Genomic DNA, 19306 nt, shown 5'->3' on the forward strand with positions numbered 1-19306 from the left:
AAATACCACCGTTTGGTAAATGCCCCCCAGCATTGGAAACTGATGCACAGAGGCACCTTTTAGCAAGAGTATGTGACGAACCGACCTTTCAGCTAACTCCAATGTAAACCCACCCGCGGCGTTATTCGACGTCGGAGCAAGTGACGTATTATTAATAGCGAGAGAGTCCGTTCAGGGCGGGTGAGAGTGTTGGTGGATGGGTCAAATAAACACAATACTTTCAACCAGGAGACCGATGTTCGTGTCCCGTGTGAAGCTAAATGTAACGTTGACTTATTTTGTCACGTCAGTCACGTGACTCGTCATTATCATCAGTCCCGTGAGTCACATGAGTCGCTAGTCATGTAATAAGCATATATTGACACGCCGTCCCTGAGACGTCTAGAAGAAACACAAGAGGGGTGCCCCATGCGTCAGTCTCCGATGCCGAGGGGCACTGACCAAGCGGCAGTATTTGACGAGTTGGGAGTGAGAATGTGTTGTTCAGACCGAGGGTGAAAAGAGACGTTGCAGCACAGTCGGTATGAGAAAAGTAAAGTCTTTTTTGAATATTAAAGCATGTTTAAAACATGTTTTAGTAGAAACCCCAAGTATGCACCTGAAAATAAGCATAATAGGTTCTCTTTACAAATGTAAAAGCAACTTTTGCCTTATATAAAAGATCATCTTCCTCTGTGTTCACTAATGCCTCGGCTAAAGGTGTTTGAATGACGGCAGAATCTTATCAGATGGTCGTCCACACATTGCATGTTTGCAAACCTCTGGCCATCACAACTGTTACTTGACATGTAAGGGATAATGTACAGCAAGCCGGTCATTGTTGTGAAAGAATCCCCGAATCACAACAATGACTCTCTAGCTGTACATTATCCCGCTTATTACACGGCTACTTACTTAAGAAATCAATATTTTGACACAAAAATGGTCCGCCAGATTCTGTAATCAGTACTGCGCCCATAGCAACGGTCTGCTATACATAGCAACGGTCTGGTATAAAGAAATTACAGACCGCAGAACGCCGTGATTGACCAATCAGAATCGAGTATTCAACAGAGCCGTGTAATAAAGCGGATTAATCAATGCACTATTCTACTAATTATTTTATTGGCTTCACAATGCAGTGAGTAGACGTGTAGGCCTAATACCATAATGAGCTGAGATGGGGCCACAACCAGCCTGAGGAGATCAAGTCAGCTACATTAAGTCACTGTCTCCCTTTAAATTTGGTTGGTTTGTTAAATCTGGTTAAATTTGGTTAAATCTGGTGTACCAAATATTGTAGTGTTGTTTTTTCATTACTTTAATGCTTGAAAAAGTTACTTCACCTGTTAATTAACTAAGTTTGAAGCATTTTGCAAAATTGGTTTTGAAAGGGTTATGACAAGGTTAAAGACAGAAAGGTTCCCTCAACTAGTAATTTGTCACTATTTTGCATTTTAATATTTTAAATGTTGTCATATCTGTTTTACTCAAATCTCCTCAAGTTACCATTGAAAAAATATTCCACAATAGTAAAGAATATTCCCTCCATCTCATCAGCATCCCATTCTCCAGCATCACAAGAAGCCGGTGCTGTGGCAGTTGCCATGGCTGTTGTTGCTAGGTAACTAAGGAGTCCAGCAGGCAGGTGCCAGTGAGGTGTGAGGAGGACCACAGAAATCAAGACCCAGTAAACCCACTGAGATAATTATAATGTATAGGTCTCCCTCCAGCTGTAGCAAATTGATGTTAATTCAAAGTTTATCTTTTTATACTGTGATGGTCATAAAACATATAATAGTAGAATCACTTCAAAACAAAAAGGCATCGAGAGGCATTGTTGCAATTTCAAGCTTTTGGTTTAACTTTAACATAGTTTAAAAGATGCAGAAATGCTTCTGTCCTTTTTATAAGAGGGAATCTACTCATAAATATAAACACATTATATATATAAATTGTTTATAACTATGAATCTACTCTTCTTTTATGTTTTTTTTAATACCCAGGTATATGCTATTTTCAACTATCTCACACTACAACACAATACTATTATCAATATCAATGAATCCTGTTTTAAGTTTTAAATATCAGTGGATCTCCTGGAATATCAAGCTTTTGACTCTTTTTGACACTTCAATCATATCGATTTCAATGACACCCTCACAAGATGTCCAACACTCATTCACATAAAACTTCTCTTAACCCTCCGACCGCGATCCCGACCGACTTTACTGTCTTTCAGAGGCATAAACATTGACTGGGAAATCTCCCACATGATGGGCTTCATTATAAAAATCCATCTATCCATCCATTTATCTATCTATCTATCTATCCATCTATCCATCTATCCATTTATCCATCCATCCATCTATCTATCTATCTATCTATCTATCTATCTACCTCTCTATCTATCTATCTATCTAATGGGGATCCTTTTTTTAAAATAAATAAATAAATAAACTAAACTCTTTATTATGTCAGTAGCTGGTGATGTTTTTTATAATGAAGCCCATCATGTGGGAGATTTCCCAGTCAATGTTTATGATGATCTAATGATATGTAGTGTTCACTGATTGGCTGTCAGGGTCAAGCTCCAACCACGTGATGAACCCGGCTCGACCAATGGGAGCATCGCTCATCTCAAGCCATCATGCTAGCAGAACAAGTCCTGTGCAACTAGCTTCTGCTAACTCATGCAAATGACACACTGGGGTCGTTTTTCTGTGTGTAGTCTCATTTCTTTCATGCACACCGGGATCTAGAATGGAAACAACAACGTGTGTGTGAAGGTCGTTTGATTTCTTCGCCCAGAGGAGCTGATAAAGGACGTCTTGTCTCGGTTTAACTTAGCCTGTAAGCTACAGTAGCATAGCCACACTGCTCTGCTCTGCTCTGCACATCACGACCAGCAACACACTACACACCAAGCAGAGACCACACGTCGGCGTTTCGACGTTGGGAATCCATACCATCATCATGGAGAAGGTATGTAGTCCTCATATGTAACGTTATCTTAATCCTGCAGCCTGCAGAGGACATGTGGTAAAGCAGACTAGCTGACTGTAAGGTAACAGATATAGCTGCTAGCACCACACCTGCTCCTCCTCCTCTCTCCTGTTGGCATTCATTCACAGAGGCCATCGTTTGGTGCTCTGACTTTGCTCATGTGAACCCACTTAACTGTACACTTGTATCTGGTGTCATCACCTCCTGATTTGGGAGGTTACTGGAGACAGTTTCAGGGTGAGAGCAGCAGCAGGCCTGTTAGCAGTGCATGGGGATGGTAGAAGATGAGGGAACGCCCAGCACTGACTCAGTTTAACCTGTTTATCTACAGGGACTCCTCATCTGTAACATCTGTATGAGAAAAGTCTTGATGCATGCCATCTGATGCATTGGACTGCATGTTATGAAATGCCACAGGTGAATGATCCTGTTTGCTAAAAGGCAAGGCAGCTTTATTTTTATATGTGAAACCACTTAACTGTACACTTGTATCTGGTATCATCAACCTCCTGATTGGGATGTTTCAGGGTGAGAGTAGCAGGCATGATAGCAGTGCATGGGGATGCTAGAAGATGAGGGAACGCCCAGCACTGACTCAGTTTAACCTGTTTATCTACAGGGACTCCTCATCTGTAACATCTGTAACATCTGTATGAGAAAAGTCTTGATGCATGCCATCTGATGCATTGGACTGCATGTTATGAAATGCCACAGGTGAATGAGCCTGTTTGCTAAAAGGCAAGGCAAGGCAGCTTTATTTTTATATATGTGAAACCACTTAACTGTACACTTGTATCTGGTATCATCAACCTCCTGATTGGGATGTTTCAGGGTGAGAGTAGCAGGCATGTTAGCAGTGCATGGGGATGCTGAAAGATGAGGGAACGCCCAGCACTGACTCAGTTTATCCTGTTTATCTACAGTCATCTGAAGGGAGACTCCTCACCTGTAACATCTGTAACATCTGTATGAGAAAAGTCTTGATGCATGACATCTGATGCATTGGACTGCATGTTATGAAATGCCACAGGTGAATGAGCCTGTTTGCTAAAAGGCAAGGCAGCTTTATTTTTATATGTGAAACCACTAAACTGTACACTTGTATCTGGTATCATCAACCTCCTGATTGGGATGTTTCAGGGTGAGAGTAGCAGGCATGTTAGCAGTGCATGGGGATGCTAAAAGATGAAGGAACGCCCAGCACTGACTCAGTTTAACCTGTTTATCTACAGGGACTCCTCATCTGTAACATCTGTAACATCTGTATGAGAAAAGTCTTAATGCATGCCATCTGATGCATTGGACTGCATGTTATGAAATGCCACAGGTGAATGAGCCTGTTTGCTAAAAGGCAAGGCAAGGCAGCTTTATTTTTATATATGTGAAACCACTTAACTGTACACTTGTATCTGGTTTCATCAACCTCCTGATTGGGAGGTTACTGGGGATGTTTCAGGGTGAGAGTAGCAGGCATGTTAGCAGTGCATGGGGATGCTAAAAGATGAAGGAACGCCCAGCACTGACTCAGTTTAACCTGTTTATCTACAGGGACTCCTCATCTGTAACATCTGTAACATCTGTATGAGAAAAGTCTTAATGCATGCCATCTGATGCATTGGACTGCATGTTATGAAATGCCACAGGTGAATGAGCCTGTTTGCTAAAAGGCAAGGCAAGGCAGCTTTATTTTTATATATGTGAAACCACTTAACTGTACACTTGTATCTGGTATCATCAACCTCCTGATTGGGAGGTTACTGGGGATGTTTCAGGGTGAGAGTAACAGGCATGTTAGCAGTGCATGGGGATGCTAAAAGATGAAGGAACGCCCAGCACTGACTCAGTTTAACCTGTTTATCTACAGTCATCTGAAGGGAGACTCCTCATCTGTAACATCTGTATGAGAAAAGTCTTGATGCATGCCATCTGATGCATTGGACTGCATGTTATGAAATGCCACAGGTGAATGAGCCTGTTTGCTAAAAGACAAGGCAAGGCAGCTTTATTTTTATATGTGAAACCACTTAACTGTACACTTGTATCTGGTATCATCAACCTCCTGATTGGGATGTTTCAGGGTGAGAGTAGCAGGCATGATAGCAGTGCATGGGGATGCTAAAAGATGAGGGAACGCCCAGCACTGACTCAGTTCATCCTGTTAATCTACAGGGACTCCTCATCTGTAACATCTGTATGAGAAAAGTCTTGATGCATGCCATCTGATGCATTGGACAGCATGTTATGAAATGCCACAGGTGAATAAGCCTGTTTGCTAAAAGACAAGGCAAGGCAGCTTTTATTGTAGAGCACATTTCAGCAACAGGGCAATTCAAAGTGCTTTACATAAACATTCAGGAACATTGCGACAAAGTGCAAAAGAATAACAATAAAAACATTAAAGATTAGAAAATAAAAACAAGCTAAAAATAAAAGCTAGGATAGAAGCTAAAATATAAATATAACACACCACACCTGCTTCCCTCTCCTGTTGGTTGGCATTCATTCACAGAGGCCAAGCCGGCATGGTTTTGTGCTCTGACTTTGCTAATGTGAAACCACTTAACTGTACACTGTATCTGGTGTCATCACCTCCTTATTGGGAGGTTATCGGAGACAGATTCAGGGTGAGAGTAGCAGGCCTGATTGTAGTGCATGGGGATGAGGGAACGCCCAGCACTGACCCAGTTTATCCTGTTTATCTATCAGTCATTTGCAGGGAGACTCTGTATGAGAAAAGTCTTGATGCATGCCATCTGATGCATTGGACTGCATGTTATGAAATGCCACAGGTGAATAAGTCTGTTTACAAAAGTCTTTAGGGTAAATAAGATAAGATAAGATAAGATAAGATGAGATGAACCTTTATTATTCAAATTCAGGTGTTGACTTTTGTGATAAAATTGCCACAGGTGAATAAGCCTGTGACTACTCCAAGTCCTTTATCCCTTCTGCTGTTAAGCTGCTGAACACAGACCATACCCATTTTAAATGACTGTAGGAACTTTAAGATATGTTGTTCTCATATATTGTTTCTTTTTTGGGGGCTTTTATTGCTATAATCCTATGTATTTATATGGTTCTTATTGAAACTTGTAAATAAGGGTAAATAAGATAAGATAAGATAAGATAAGATGAACCTTTATTAATCCCTGGGGGGAAATTCAGGTGTCAAAGCAGCAAAGCGCAGGTACAGAGGTACAGGTGTACAAAAAGATTATAAAACAATACAAAGAAATAAAGAATATACATAGTGAATGGACATAGTGAATGGACATAGCGTGTACCGTCCGTCAGTAAAAGAATGCTGTGTACAATAAATAGATGTAATATGTGCAGTCTATAAAATGGTATATGGGATGTAGTGTAAAGTAAGTTTAAAGCTTAAAGTGCTCCAGCGGTTAGGAGAGGTGGTTGCAGGTAGTGCAGATAGATGCAGATAGTCCAGATAGTGCAGTTTTCATGTGGGGGTCAGCCTTGGTTGTGGAGGAGCCTGATGGCTACCAGCAAGAAGGACTGACTGAAATGCAAAATGAAAGAAAAGACATTGACTAAAGCACCTCACCCTCTTCCCACAGGCTGATTTCTTGAAAGGACTTCCCGTCTACAATAAGAGCAACTTCAGCAGGTTTCATGCAGACTCCGTTTGTAAAGCATCTGTAAGTAGCCTATGATAATATTTATGTCCTGGTATTGTTATTATTAATCCTAAGGAATATTTGCTATGGATAAAGTGCTTCAAAAATAGGGCTGACCCGAGTGCTTCGAAGCTTTGAACGTTGCAATGTTAATCAACCTCCAAATAAATATTTGAATGCTTCTTTTTATTTATATATATATATATATAAGTATGTAACAATAATGTATAAATCCCAAATTAGCACATAAAATAAGGAATAATCCCACAACATTATTCATATTCAACATTAAAGGGACTGTTTGTATGAATCAGAAATTGCTTGTTAACAGCGACACCTGTGGCTGTTAAGTTAACGAAAGTCAGCGTCGGGATCGCGCTTGCTCGCTCTAAATAGACATGAACGAGCATCGCTCAAAACAGTGAGGCGACACATCAGCTAAAACCACAATATCACTCTATATTTCAGCTGCTTGGCAGTAATGTTAGTTGACCAGACGGAGGTCTCTCCATGAATCAGTGCTGATCCTAGTGTTGGCTTTTCCTGCCTCAGCCTCGCGACCGCGGCCGGAGGGAACAGTGGAGACACCGGAGTTTTGGTCGGAGACGATAACGTTTCTCTCTGCGGAGCCCCGTCACTTCACAAGACACGGGAAACCTCTGTTGGTCTGGAGGAGCTGCAGCATTTATTTCTGCACAAACATCCACTGTACATTCACTAGATATTCTCAGAGCTACGAAGTCTTCTGCAGTGTGTAGTGTGCGCGCATAAACGTGAGGTGGAGCGAGCTGAGTGAAGGCAAGCAGGCAGAGGAGCAGAGTACAGCAGAGACTCCGGCCCTGGAGACCAAAGCTACGGTCTCCCCCGCGTACTCCGACCGCGGCCAACACTGTTTTGCAAGACGGGCTTCACTAGATATAACTTTGCGGGTTTGGTGCTTCCGTGTAGTTTGTGTTGGAGTCTGAGTCTGAACAGCATAGCCACACGCGAGCGTGCATGGGACACTGACCCGGGTGATTTATACGTGTAAGAAGTTACAAACAGTCCCTTTAATTATTATTAGTTATTCTCAGACGGATATCGCTGGTTGTTATGTGTAGAGGTGCGTATGTGTACAGTAGTGTGGCAGCGGCACTGTCCTGAAGCTTCGAATAGCTTCGAATATTTCTCACCGAAGCTTTGAAGCCCAAAAAATGGAATTCAGTACAGCCCTAGTAAAATATATAAATATATTTGCTCATACACAAGACAAATCACTTAGAAACTATCAAATGCTGTGATTGTCCTTAAATAATACACAAAAAATGCATGAGGAGAACGTACAGCTGTAATTTGTAACCTCTTCCTGTCCTGTTTTACAGAATCGGAGGCCATCTGTGTACCTTCCAACACGAGAATACCCCTCTGAACAGAGTAAGTACCAAACTCACAGCTAAGTCAAAACTGTGGGGGAAAAGTCTTAAACTTAAAACCATAAATTAACAGCAAGCTGTCTGTCAATGACGATAAACTGAACTTATTGTACAGTAGTTGATCACTGATACGTTTTCACTACATGCAACGTTTTGTGGGGACTGTGCTCTAAAATAATCAGCTTTTAACATAGTGTTTCCGTAATATGCTGACTGTGTTTTCTTTACAGTTATTGTAACAGAGAAAACCAACATCCTCCTGCGTTACCTCCATCAGCAGTGGGACAAAAAGGTGAGCACGTGGTGCATTTCTTTGGACATAATTTCATTAGTCTGGCTTCACTTATTGACAGTAAGTATCTGTCTTTGTTAGGTCTCAGTTAATCATGAGCCTCATGAAACAATGATTAATCTTAAATTAATTAATCTGAATTATTATTTAATAAAAAAAAGAAACTGTGTGATTAATGTAATTCTTTGTGTCTCACAGAATGCAGCAAAGAAAAGGGAACAGGAACAAGGTGAGGGTGATAGTCCGGCACCCCCGAGGAAGATCGCCAGGACAGATAGCCAAGAGATGAACGAGGACTCATAAGTGTGTGTGTATGTCTGTGTGTGTGTGTGTGTGTGTGAGAGAGAGAGAGAGAGAGAGAGAGAGTGTGTGTGTGTGTGTGTGTGTGTGTTTGAGTATACAGAGTATAGCCAGTATAAACTAACAAAAACAAAGGATCATCTCACCTGAATAAATATGTCTGGTCATTCTGCTTTACTATGGCAGGATGCCTTTCCTGGCATGAAATTAAGAGTCACTCATAGAGAATTAGGGGAATTCCTTTCAACAAAGCAGCCATTTATGGTGTAAATATTGTCGGCGTGAAAATTATGTAACCAGAAAAGTCACTGTTGGTCACTGGCAGAACAGAGCTGCTGTCAGGAAGGGAACTCTATACAGTACTGCTATTTTTTTAATTTATGCTGGCTATTCCCTGTGTAGTAGTAAATGTGTATATGTTTGTATGCACGCTGAGCTGTGAGTGTGTGTTGTACTGTATGTATGAATAGTTGAAAAAAAATGTCCGAGTAGATTTAAGATCAGAGAGGGACTTGACAGATAAAGTCAGACACTACCCTTAAAAACAGTCTCATAGCTGGTACATGACTTGTGTAGCCATCTGTCACCTGGAGAGTCTGTCCTGACTTGTGCAAAGACAACTTTTTGTTACTGTTTTAATTTTATTATATTACTATTATTGTTTATGTATGGCAAAGAGCTTCCTGCCAGCCACAGTGCCCGCCCTCTCGGTTTCACTGCCCACTCTGCAACCACACGGGGGCATTGCGACATTTCTCCACACTGTTTGAATCAACAGAACCAAGACTGCACTGTGAAGAACAGCACAAAGTAGAAGCAACTCTTCCAGAATCCCCCGTAGATGTGTGTTTATGGTGAATATGCATATCTCACTTCTATTCTGGGACTTGCGCTCAGTAAGATAAATGTCGTGTCGGTGTTTCTGAGAAATATTTTTACATCTAGCACCACTTTCTGGCTAATCGAGGCTAGCGAGAATGTGGTTTTCTGCGGGTTTTAGCTGCTCTTTCATCAAAGGATGTAAAAGAAAAAGAAGGAAAAGGTTGAGCTTAAAGCTAGGGTTGGTAATGTTGAGAAACTAGCAAAGAGTACATTAGATTTTATCCAACCGAAAAACCCAGCCCAGTGTCGCCAATTATTTTCCAATGAAAGTAGCAGCACTAGCTCCAAAAGTCCCTAAATCTAGAGAAAAAGACGCAAAGTCGGCAACACTGTCAGCTCGTCCCTTCAGGCCTCCCTCCAAAGCCACTCCCCCAAAATTATCATAATGAACGTAAACTACAACATAGCAATTGTTAGTATTCACAGCTGTCAAGCTAGCAGCTTGTGGAAGACTCTGGTGAAACGCATTGAGTGCACGGGCAGAGTGCGCACAAGTAGGCAGACAGGTTTAGATTTATGACAGCCACAGATGCCAGCTTTTTTTTTTTTTGTCAGAGCATTTGATTTATTAATTGCTGTTGGGATGTCAAGATAATTTCAACAAATATAACAAAAATGATTTTAAAGAATATTACCAACCCTACCTTTAAATACGGAGTTGTAAATTGTAACTTTGTATTTTCAGTTGCACAACAAGGTAACAGCACAGATAGTGAAGAAAAGTATGTAAAGTAATGTCTGGAAAAGGGAAAAAAAAGAATACATTATGATGTGTGTAAATAATTGCCAGTACCAGAATTAGTTTATCCAACGGAGTATCTTTGTGTCTGCCTTTTTGTAAAATAATACATGCCCATGAATACAATAGAAAAAGACCCTTGTGAAAGTAAGGAGAAGAGCCCCAGTGCCCAGTGGATGTTACCTTGCCTTGCATGTTGATGTTTTCACGACTGGGTATTATACGTCTGGACCAGTAATAAAACTTTAGGGGTGTTGGGGCTGTGGTGTTATGGAAGGTATTAGCCTAGAGGCCTTACAACCTGTCATCATGGTTTGGACCCTTTAGCTCCCCCAGCTCAGGGCGCTGTCTTTGTGACAGCCCTGGATGGTTTTTGTCTGAGAGCTGGCTTAGATGAACACAGGGGGGTTTAAAGGGGTGTTATATTTTTCAGCCATAGAATGCACAATAAGCATGCACAGCAAAGTGCAGTCGCCATCCTGCCTTGTTCCTGAGCTTCAGTTTGTATTGGTGTCATATACTGTACAACACTGAATAAAGCTTCTTTTTTTATTATTGTCACTGCCCAGCAGAGTCACATCCAAGCCTCCTGTCCTTCCTGTCCTTTTCTTTCAGTCAATGCTGCAATGTGGGTTGACAGTGTGGTCAGTCATCTTCCTATCTACAGTGTCTGTTTCTGAAGCGTAAAAAAACACGTTATGCTTCTGCTCAGATAGACTGTTCTACAACACCCTAAGCATTTGCCCCATCTCATGTGTGTTAGATCAGATCTGTTCTTTTTAGCTTTGCTGAAATAAAACTGGATTGAAACTGGGTTTTATTTGTCATGTGGTACTTCTAATAGATGATTCTACGTCCTTGATTTAAAGCAGCAGTGGGTAGAAATGGAGCAAATATTATTTTTATAAAACAGTCACTATATCCTGACAGAAAATAATGTAAAAAAAACCATGTACCTCTGTGTCCTCCGGTGCTCCAGATGGCGTCTGCAAGATTTCACAGACCGGAGGAAAACAACCAATCAGAGTTGAGTTGGAGCCTGTCGTCTCTGAGCACCTGTCAATCACTCGCAAACTCCAATCAAACGGTCAAACTAGGCAGCACTGTACACTACAAGATGTTTCTGAAAACATTTGAAGCGAGAAATAGGCATTAACGTAACAGAATATTGATTCATATTTGATCAGCGCTGCCTAGTTTGACCGTTTGATCGGAGTTAACGAGTGATTGACAGCTGCCTCCGTTGCCAATGGGAACGCTCTCTCTTTTAAATAACCTGTGCAGTCATCAATTTTTGCAGGGAACAACACACAAGATGCATTTGAAATAGTTTTATTAACTATTTTTCAGGTCTTACAAAAATATGACAAAATAAATTAAAAGAAATAAATAATCCCATTTCCCAGTATTTCTCTTTAAAAGAACTTTTTTTTTGTACAGTGGTACATTGGAAGAGCATATGATGTTCAGTAAGTGAGGCTTCCATGAAGATGTCTTATCTTAAACTCTTTGAGGTTCGGGTCAGGTTTTAATGTAGCTGTGGTGAGAACATCACCTGTTCACATCCACTCTTACAATCCAGAAGAACACAGAACATCAACATTAGACTGACTAGATAAGCCCAAATCCTTTAAAGAACCGCTGTTGCTTTGATTGTGAATGACAGGCGGCTGATGAGTCTCAGCTGTCTGAGCTGCTGTCCTTAACGCGAGGGACGCCTGTGCTGTCTCTGGTATGGGATGCCTCTATGATACCCAAAATCTGTTAATTTACTTCAACCAATAACTATTTAAAGACCTCCATATTAACAATATGCAAAACTTGTTGCTGCTGCTAAGAGTGCAAGGATGAAAGAAGTGATTCGTTGGTTAATGCTATCCATTTCTACCATAAGAAGCTGTAAGTTTTCCCTGAATAAGGAGGAACTACATGACCTAAACTTGCCAGCTTTGAAACTGGCTGCTCATTTTCTACACAAACTTCCAAATTATAATATATGGCCTCTATTGCGTCATGGTGTCACTCATCCCTGAAATCCAAAATGCTGCAATGAAGGAATAAAGGTTTTGATGAGACTACGCTCAGCTACGCTTATCATCTTGTTCTCTATCATGTTTCACAAAGACATTGAAGATATTACATTTCTCTCAGCCTTGCACCTCTCATTTTACATTTATAATGCACAATGACGTCCAAATATAAAAAAGAACAGACAGTAAAATGATACTGTGACCACACAAATCGACATCCTGTCTATTTCCTTATTGCATTTAATGTCAGTAAGATCTTTTTGCCTGTCTGCGGAAGTACATTTTTGTGTTTTCTTTAGAAAGGTGGACTATACTTAATGTGAAGTTGTTACAGACACATGAAAGCAGCAACAAAATATAAAAAAAAACAGTTTGAAGCTTAATGTCACCATCATCATTCCTAGACTAGACAGATTCTGTAGTGGTAGATGGATGAGATTTAGGGCTGTCCCGAATACCATTTTTTTTTGGCTTCGAAGCTTCGGTGAGAAATGTTTGCTTCGTGGTGCAGCGTGGCGCAGCAGGCTGACATGATCTTCCATCTGTCTGTCTGTCTCCATCTTCGTTGTTTCAGTGCTGCTGCCGCACGACTGTACACACACGCACCTCTACACACAACAAACAGCGATATCCGTCTGAGAATAACTAATAATAATTCATGTTGAATATGAATAATGTTGTGGGATTATTCCTCATTTCACGGGCTATTTTGGGATTTATACATTATTTTTACATACTTCTATATAAAAAGTGTAATAGAATTAAAAACAAAGCATTCAAATAGTGATTTGGCAACGGTCGAAGCTTCGAAGGGTCAGCCCTGATGAGATTACTGTTATTTTAATTGTGAGTCATGGGAGATTCCTCACATTAAATATGAGACCGGGAGGGAGCTGAGAGAGCCGATTGAAGGGACACAAAGAAAATATGCATAGAGTCTGGCTGGGGATAATGCAGTAGGACGTGTGCTGCTATAAGTTTTATAGTAATACATGTAAGTCTCCTACAACTCAGTGTTATTGCCCAAATCCTTGCCAGAGGTGATGGTGTGGAAATGCATAGTTAATGTCTCTGTCTTATCACCTACAGTGCGACGGCCTCTGAAACGTTAATGTCACCAGAACAAGTATTCCCTCCCCGCTGTTATATACTGATGACTAGACACTGGTGTTATGGGTCAATAGTGAATCAGAACAAGCCATTCAACAACACATTTTGCTATGCAAGAATACTCTGGCGCCACCTCCTGGAGACCCTACAGAAATGAAATACCTGTTAATGGTAGACGATGGGCTTGCTTACTAATGTATGCCACAAACAGAACATACAGTGAACATACATCTTGGGTTAACAGTATAATCCGAAAAATACCGCTTTGGTTAAAAAAGGAAATTTCCATCATCAGCACTGCGATAAAGCAATGCAGCAAATGGTGCGTATAAAAAAGATATGGAGCTCAACATAAATAAGAGCAACTATTGTAAAAAAAAAATTAATGGAATATTTAGCATATTTGCTGAGAGCAGGGGGGCAGGTGAGTAGAGAGCATGTACTGCGTGAAAGGAGGGAATCAAACACAACCCAGCGTTTGCATAATGTTATGAGGCAGGCTGGTGTCGGTCCTCTCTCCTGCAGAGCCAGACAGGTTTCTATGCAGGGCGTTAAGGGTTTAGTGCAAATGTTAGGTCTTTAACTCTACCCTCGTTTGCCAAGTCTGGTTTGAGTGTGTGGAACGGAGCACCATCTGTGTTTAACAAGGCGCTCTACGGGCTTGGACGGAGAACAGCACACAACAGTATCCCATGCTCCATTTTCTCAAAATCACCTTCATTTACTTCTGCTTTTATTTATTTATTTATTTTTGCTTTTTCTTGCTCTCTTGGGGAAAATACCAGTACTGTACACGACAGCTCGACTTACTAAGCTCTACCTCTTTTTTCGAACAAATCTGCTCCTGTCTGTCACAGGATGGGGAGATAGCTCAGACATCCCCTCTGCTTTGAAAATAAAGCTGGTGATACATCAGGGATGCTTATTAAGGGAGGTGTGATGACCGATAAGAATAATTCAAACTAATTGATATTGCTTTTCCATTTTTTTTTTCCGCTTCAATATAAAAGTGAAGGGCCCAAGAATTCCTCACAGTTACAAAAATGAGACTATATCTAATGATCACTTGTGTTGTGACGGCTAAAAACGCTCTCAGAAGTTACTTGATGTACAATCTGTGATCCTTTCATACCTCTTTTTTTTAATCTTGTTCCTCCACAACAGGCTGTTATGTCCTAGTAGTGGGAGGCCAACCAGATGCTTACAATTTATGACTAGAAGAAATCAAGGAACATAGCTCTCTGCTTTAAAGGCTTAAAAATATTAGAAACGCAGCTCATGCATTTCTTTATGTATTGCAGACAAGGAAGGATTTGTGTGCGTGTGTGTGTGTGTGTGTGTGTGTGTGTATTCGGTCATGATAAGAGGGCTTACGTCTTTCCTATAGAGCCTGTTTTTTTTTTGTCTCTCAGCAAAAACAGCAAACCAAAACAACAGTCCCTTCTCATCAGTTTCATCTCTTTGCTTCAAGTACTTCTTCTACACGTAGCCTGTGATAGCACAGAAGGTAGGTCAGGCCTCTGCTCACAGTAAACACATCACGTCTTCGGTTGACATGTAGTTTGTTCTCTGTGCAGCTACTAGACTTTAGAGCCGGCCGTGTCCAGGTCCGTTGCATGTCCGTTCTCTGACCCTTCCCCTCCAGGCGAGGGGATCTCATCTGGAACACCGTTCAAGTCAGACCTGGATGGTTGTCTGTCTGACGTCTGTGATGATGATCCTTCTCCAGGTCTGGGCAGCGCTGCCCCGTTCACACACGTCCCCCCCTCAGATTTCCCAAAGTTGAACAGTTTCCCAGGGTTGAAGGCTTTGCTGGGTGACTGAGAACGCTCCTGAGAGCTGCTACCTGATGATGAAGATGATGATGATGCTGTAGCTGTGGTGTTCGCGGCCGTGGTGCCGGCCGCAGAAGCCGCGGCAACCTCCTTCTTATTCTCAGGTGACTTGAGGAATTTGAAGCTCAGGAACCCGGGCAGCTTGGGCTCATTTCCAGTGGGCGACTGAGGGGAGCGGGCGCCACTCGAGGAGAACTTGCTCTGCAGCGGGATGATCTGCTTCAGCTTCATCACGTTGTTGTTGGCCAGCAGAGAGCTGGGCCTCTTGGGTTTGTCCGAACTGCTGCCCCCTCCTCCTCCTCCTCCTCCTCCACCACTCCCAGGGCGTGATTTGCTGCTGTGACTCTTGTCGTGGTGGTGATCCCCGGAGGAGTCGCCCTTGCTGTCGTCCCGCTCCCTTTCCCTGCGGGCCATGTGCTCCGCCTGCCTCTGCCTCTCCTCCTCCTCCCTCTTCCTCCTCTGCAGCTGCTGGTAATGCTGCTGCGCCTGCCGCTCATGCTTCTGCAGAGGAAGGGAAACAATCCCACAATGTATAGAATCAGCACCAACCCAACTAACCATTACAATACTGCAGTGCTTGCTACCCATCGAACAAATAAGAATTCTGCATCTGTGCCGCAGGGGCCACCAAACTCTCCTCTATGTTCTACAAATTGTTTTCCTCAAAAGTATCATCACTAAAATATCACCAGAAGTTTAAAATAGGCAATTTAGCTCAAAAAAGAAAGCTGCAGTGTCGAAAATAAGCAATTTAGCTCAGAAAAGAAAGCTGCAGTGTCGCAGTACAGCTTGTTTGCAGCAGAAAGTTTGGCTCCTCTGCACATAATGAGGTAGTCTTTTGAGGGCCTGTTCAAACCGCCTGAACAATTATTGAACTTCATCAATCTCTTGCAACTTCTCCACGACAAATAACATTTTCTGTTGCATCATTTACCTTAAAGGCCTCCCTGCGCTGATAATCCAGTTTAGCGATCTCTTCTCGGACCCAAGTAGGGATGTCAGGGATGGCCACATGGATGACGTACTTCAGGAGGATGGCAAAGTGCTGCAGATACACAGGGAGGTAGAAAGAAACAAAAATAATTCATTGAAAGTGCAATCCCAATCAGATATAGGGCACAATGCTTCTTTAAGGGTATGTTAGTTGAACTAATTCTTGCACAACATCATCTAGGCCGTGAAATCCTCCTCCTGATAGGCCTGACTTCTTTATCAGGCCACAACAGAGCTGCAGGCTGTTTTACCTTTGCACAGAGTGCAGCACTAACAGAACCACTATCTAAAAATGTTATAAGTAAGAGGAGAAACATGAAGAGAGCTTCAGGTAATCTGTTCATGCTTTTCATAAAGAAGATTTCATTTCAAGTTATTATTCATCAGTGTGAACAGCGTTTATGTTGTGCTTCTGTCAGTTACTTGGATAGAATAAGTGATAGTTGTTGCAAGACACCTTTTTGTTAGTATAGAAGCTAGAACAAGGACACAATGCAATATGTTATATATGATGTACATGATATTTTTCTTTTTACTTTTAGTACATACTGCAGCTGCCCTTACAAAGTACGTACTGTAGCATGCAGTATGCATACGGTTGGGTCATTCTACTTCCTCATAACATTGTATATTGAACTTTCTTGCTCATATATCCGCTGTGCAGAGTATTGTTGGTGAGAATAGCCAGAAAAGCATGCTGGCTCGCATACTGCAAAATGTGGGCGAATGTAGTAGGACATCCTGGTATTTTTGGCATACTGCATTTGACATACTATGTATTGTACTACTCTGGCATACCACATAGTGTGGTAGTATGGGTATTAGAATGCACAGATAGTATTTCCCAACCACTGCATCCTCCTCTTTTTCTTTATGTCATTATCAGCGAGAAATCTGTACAACTCTCCACAGTCTCTGCAGGTAGACAAATACAGACACTGCTTAACTTGTTTGTAGCCTAAATACCTGGCACATTTTCTGATTACCATACATTTTCTGCTGCTGGGCCACAAAATGCTGGCGCCCTGAGAAAAAAGTTTGAAAAAGCACTGCTCTAAGCACTTCAGACCGACTCGCAGGACGGAGCTGGCGGTACCTCGAGGATGACGATGGAGATGATGGCCATCTCGGGGCTGAGCCACGGGAAGAGACGCTGCAGCTGACCACACTGACCAATCAGGTAACAATTCACTATGATGGCAATCAGGCCCATGGCTTCCATCGCAGTCTGTGAAGGAGTTTAAAAAAGGAAAGCTTAACTTTGCTGTTTCTTAACACTGACTTTGTGCAATACAGTACATAAGAATCATTTGAACTTAGCTCAGTTCAGTTCTGTTCAGTTATTCCAGTAATTGGTAATTGATCAATTTAATGTGATTGCTACACAGTTGCATTCACATGATCTGGTCTTCAACTTTCAAAATGGATGTTAAGACAGTGTTTGCTCCAAATGACAGCATTACTATAATTCTTTTAATTGTCTTTGTCTTTGGGTGACAGTTATTTCTGACCTGCCACTGGCCAATGCTCTCCACTCTGAGTCCAAAGGGTCTCTGCAGACCGGTGCAGAGCTTAAAGGCATCGCTGCGGATCTCAATGATGTTGTTGATGAGAGCGCACATGGCAGCCAGAGGGAAGGCCGAGGAGAAGAGCACCACGTAGCCAAACTGGACAAACATCTCCTGGTAGTCCTGGAAGGTGTCCTGAGAAAAAAAAACACAGCTCTACCAAGTAAGTACAGTATGAATGCAGAGGACAAGAGAGCCTTTCTGTAGACTAAATCAATGTGCAGATGTTGTTAGCTTTGTTTAGCTGTCATACAGTCATATATGACCTTTTAGAAAACCCAATGTTATTCCCATCCCACTCAGGACGCGTGTTTCATGTAACTGTGGAGGCTGAAGGACTCTGTTGGATTCATGTTGCAGCGCTTGTTTATGAAACCTGAGATAAGTATGAGGAGAATGACAGTGAAGTGTTTTACCCAGCTGGCAACATATGGCTAAGATGTTTACCTGCTATAATAAAACATTTTATTGTTATTTTCTTTCTATTCTAGGTTATGTTATGTGGCAGATTCTATGGAGGAAATCTTAGTTGAAGTTAGTCAACCTGGGTGTTATTCTCATTGTAATGATACATCTCTACTCATCCATTTTACAGATTTGAGAATCAATATTCCTGCAACAACTGCATCAATCTGGACAAGGGGTATGAGTCACCTACAGCTTTCTAAATCACAGAAATCATCTCAAATCTAGTTACTATGAGCTTCACAGAAAAGTGGATCAACTTCCTTTTTTTTTTTTTTTTAAAGCGGTGCAAGGTTGTGGCTTACTTTCAATTTAGCTTGTGTGCATGTTAGAGAGATAGTAGCAAATGACGATGATTTGCAAGTTTTTCAATTGTAAAAATAAAATGACATGGTACACAATAGGGCTGCAACCAATGATTATTTTAATTATCGATTAATCTGTTGATTTTGCTAGATTACTCAATTATTGGTAGGGTTAGCAAAGATTTTAGGAACACATCTTGTTATTTTAGTTGAAATTCTCATAACATCCCAACAGCAATCAATAAATCAAAAGCTCCGACAAAACAAATCCAGATTGTAATGTTATGTGATGTCTTTAAATGTCTTGTTTTGTCAGTCCAAAACCCGAATGAGTCCAAAAGATATTCAGTTCAATACAATACAAAACAGAGAAAAACAGGAAATCTCTATATTTGAGAGGCTGAAAACAGCATTTTGTACCATTTTTGCATGAAAAATGAATTAAATGATTAATCAATTATCAAAATAGCTATCGATTATTTTTCGGTCGATTGACTAATCGATTAGTCGACTAATCGTTGCAGCTCTAGTACACATCGTGCAGTTTTCTTTGCCTGCCACACTATACAATAAAGGGATGCTCCAGTTAGTAAGCTCAAAGATGTGTGAGAGGATTCTGGTTAAATTTAAGTTTTTTGGAAAGCTGTAAGAACCTCCTATCAACCTCATTCCTTCCAAGTCTCTACAACAGAGGTGATGAGTAAACTGTTATCATGACCATTAGTCATAATATAAGAATAACTGGATTGACAGTT

The 19306-nt window shown here is 41.3% G+C and overlaps 2 protein-coding genes across 3 annotated transcripts in view; one reads left to right on the forward strand and one right to left on the reverse strand.

Moving 5' to 3' along the window:
• The first annotated feature begins 2590 nt into the window (after nt 1-2590).
• Nucleotides 2591-11060, forward strand: dda1 (DET1 and DDB1 associated 1). The gene is made up of 5 exons (XM_037770593.1): nt 2591-2964; nt 6561-6641; nt 7982-8033; nt 8263-8324; nt 8523-11060. Exons 1-5 carry the CDS (start codon nt 2956-2958, stop codon nt 8625-8627), a joined length of 309 nt encoding a protein of 102 aa, XP_037626521.1. The 5' UTR covers nt 2591-2955; the 3' UTR covers nt 8628-11060.
• A 501-nt stretch (nt 11061-11561) lies between these two features.
• ano8b (anoctamin 8b) overlaps nt 11562-19306 on the reverse strand; it is a 48182-nt gene continuing 40437 nt past the window's right edge. Inside the window, exons 17-20 of one of the 2 annotated variants that reach the window (XM_037769978.1) lie at nt 17725-17916; nt 17310-17441; nt 16155-16265; nt 11562-15721 (exon numbers count right to left, since the gene is read on the reverse strand). In XM_037769978.1, the coding sequence (XP_037625906.1) occupies nt 14966-15721; nt 16155-16265; nt 17310-17441; nt 17725-17916 (1191 nt within the window). In that variant the 3' untranslated portion in view covers nt 11562-14965. The remainder of the gene's footprint in view (nt 15722-16154; nt 16266-17309; nt 17442-17724; nt 17917-19306) is intronic. The other variant, XM_037769979.1, reaches the window with a different exon arrangement.

This window comes from Sebastes umbrosus, chromosome 5 (assembly GCF_015220745.1).
Source record: "Sebastes umbrosus isolate fSebUmb1 chromosome 5, fSebUmb1.pri, whole genome shotgun sequence".
In the NCBI taxonomy this organism is placed as follows: Eukaryota; Metazoa; Chordata; class Actinopteri; order Perciformes; family Sebastidae; genus Sebastes; species Sebastes umbrosus.

Bases quoted from the DNA above. Each gene is read 5' to 3' on its own strand.
- dda1 (XM_037770593.1), top strand. The intron at 6,642-7,981 runs GTAAGTAGCCTA...CCTGTTTTACAG, and splicing joins ACTCCGTTTGTAAAGCATCT to AATCGGAGGCCATCTGTGTA. The intron at 8,034-8,262 runs GTAAGTACCAAA...TTTTCTTTACAG, and splicing joins AGAATACCCCTCTGAACAGA to TTATTGTAACAGAGAAAACC.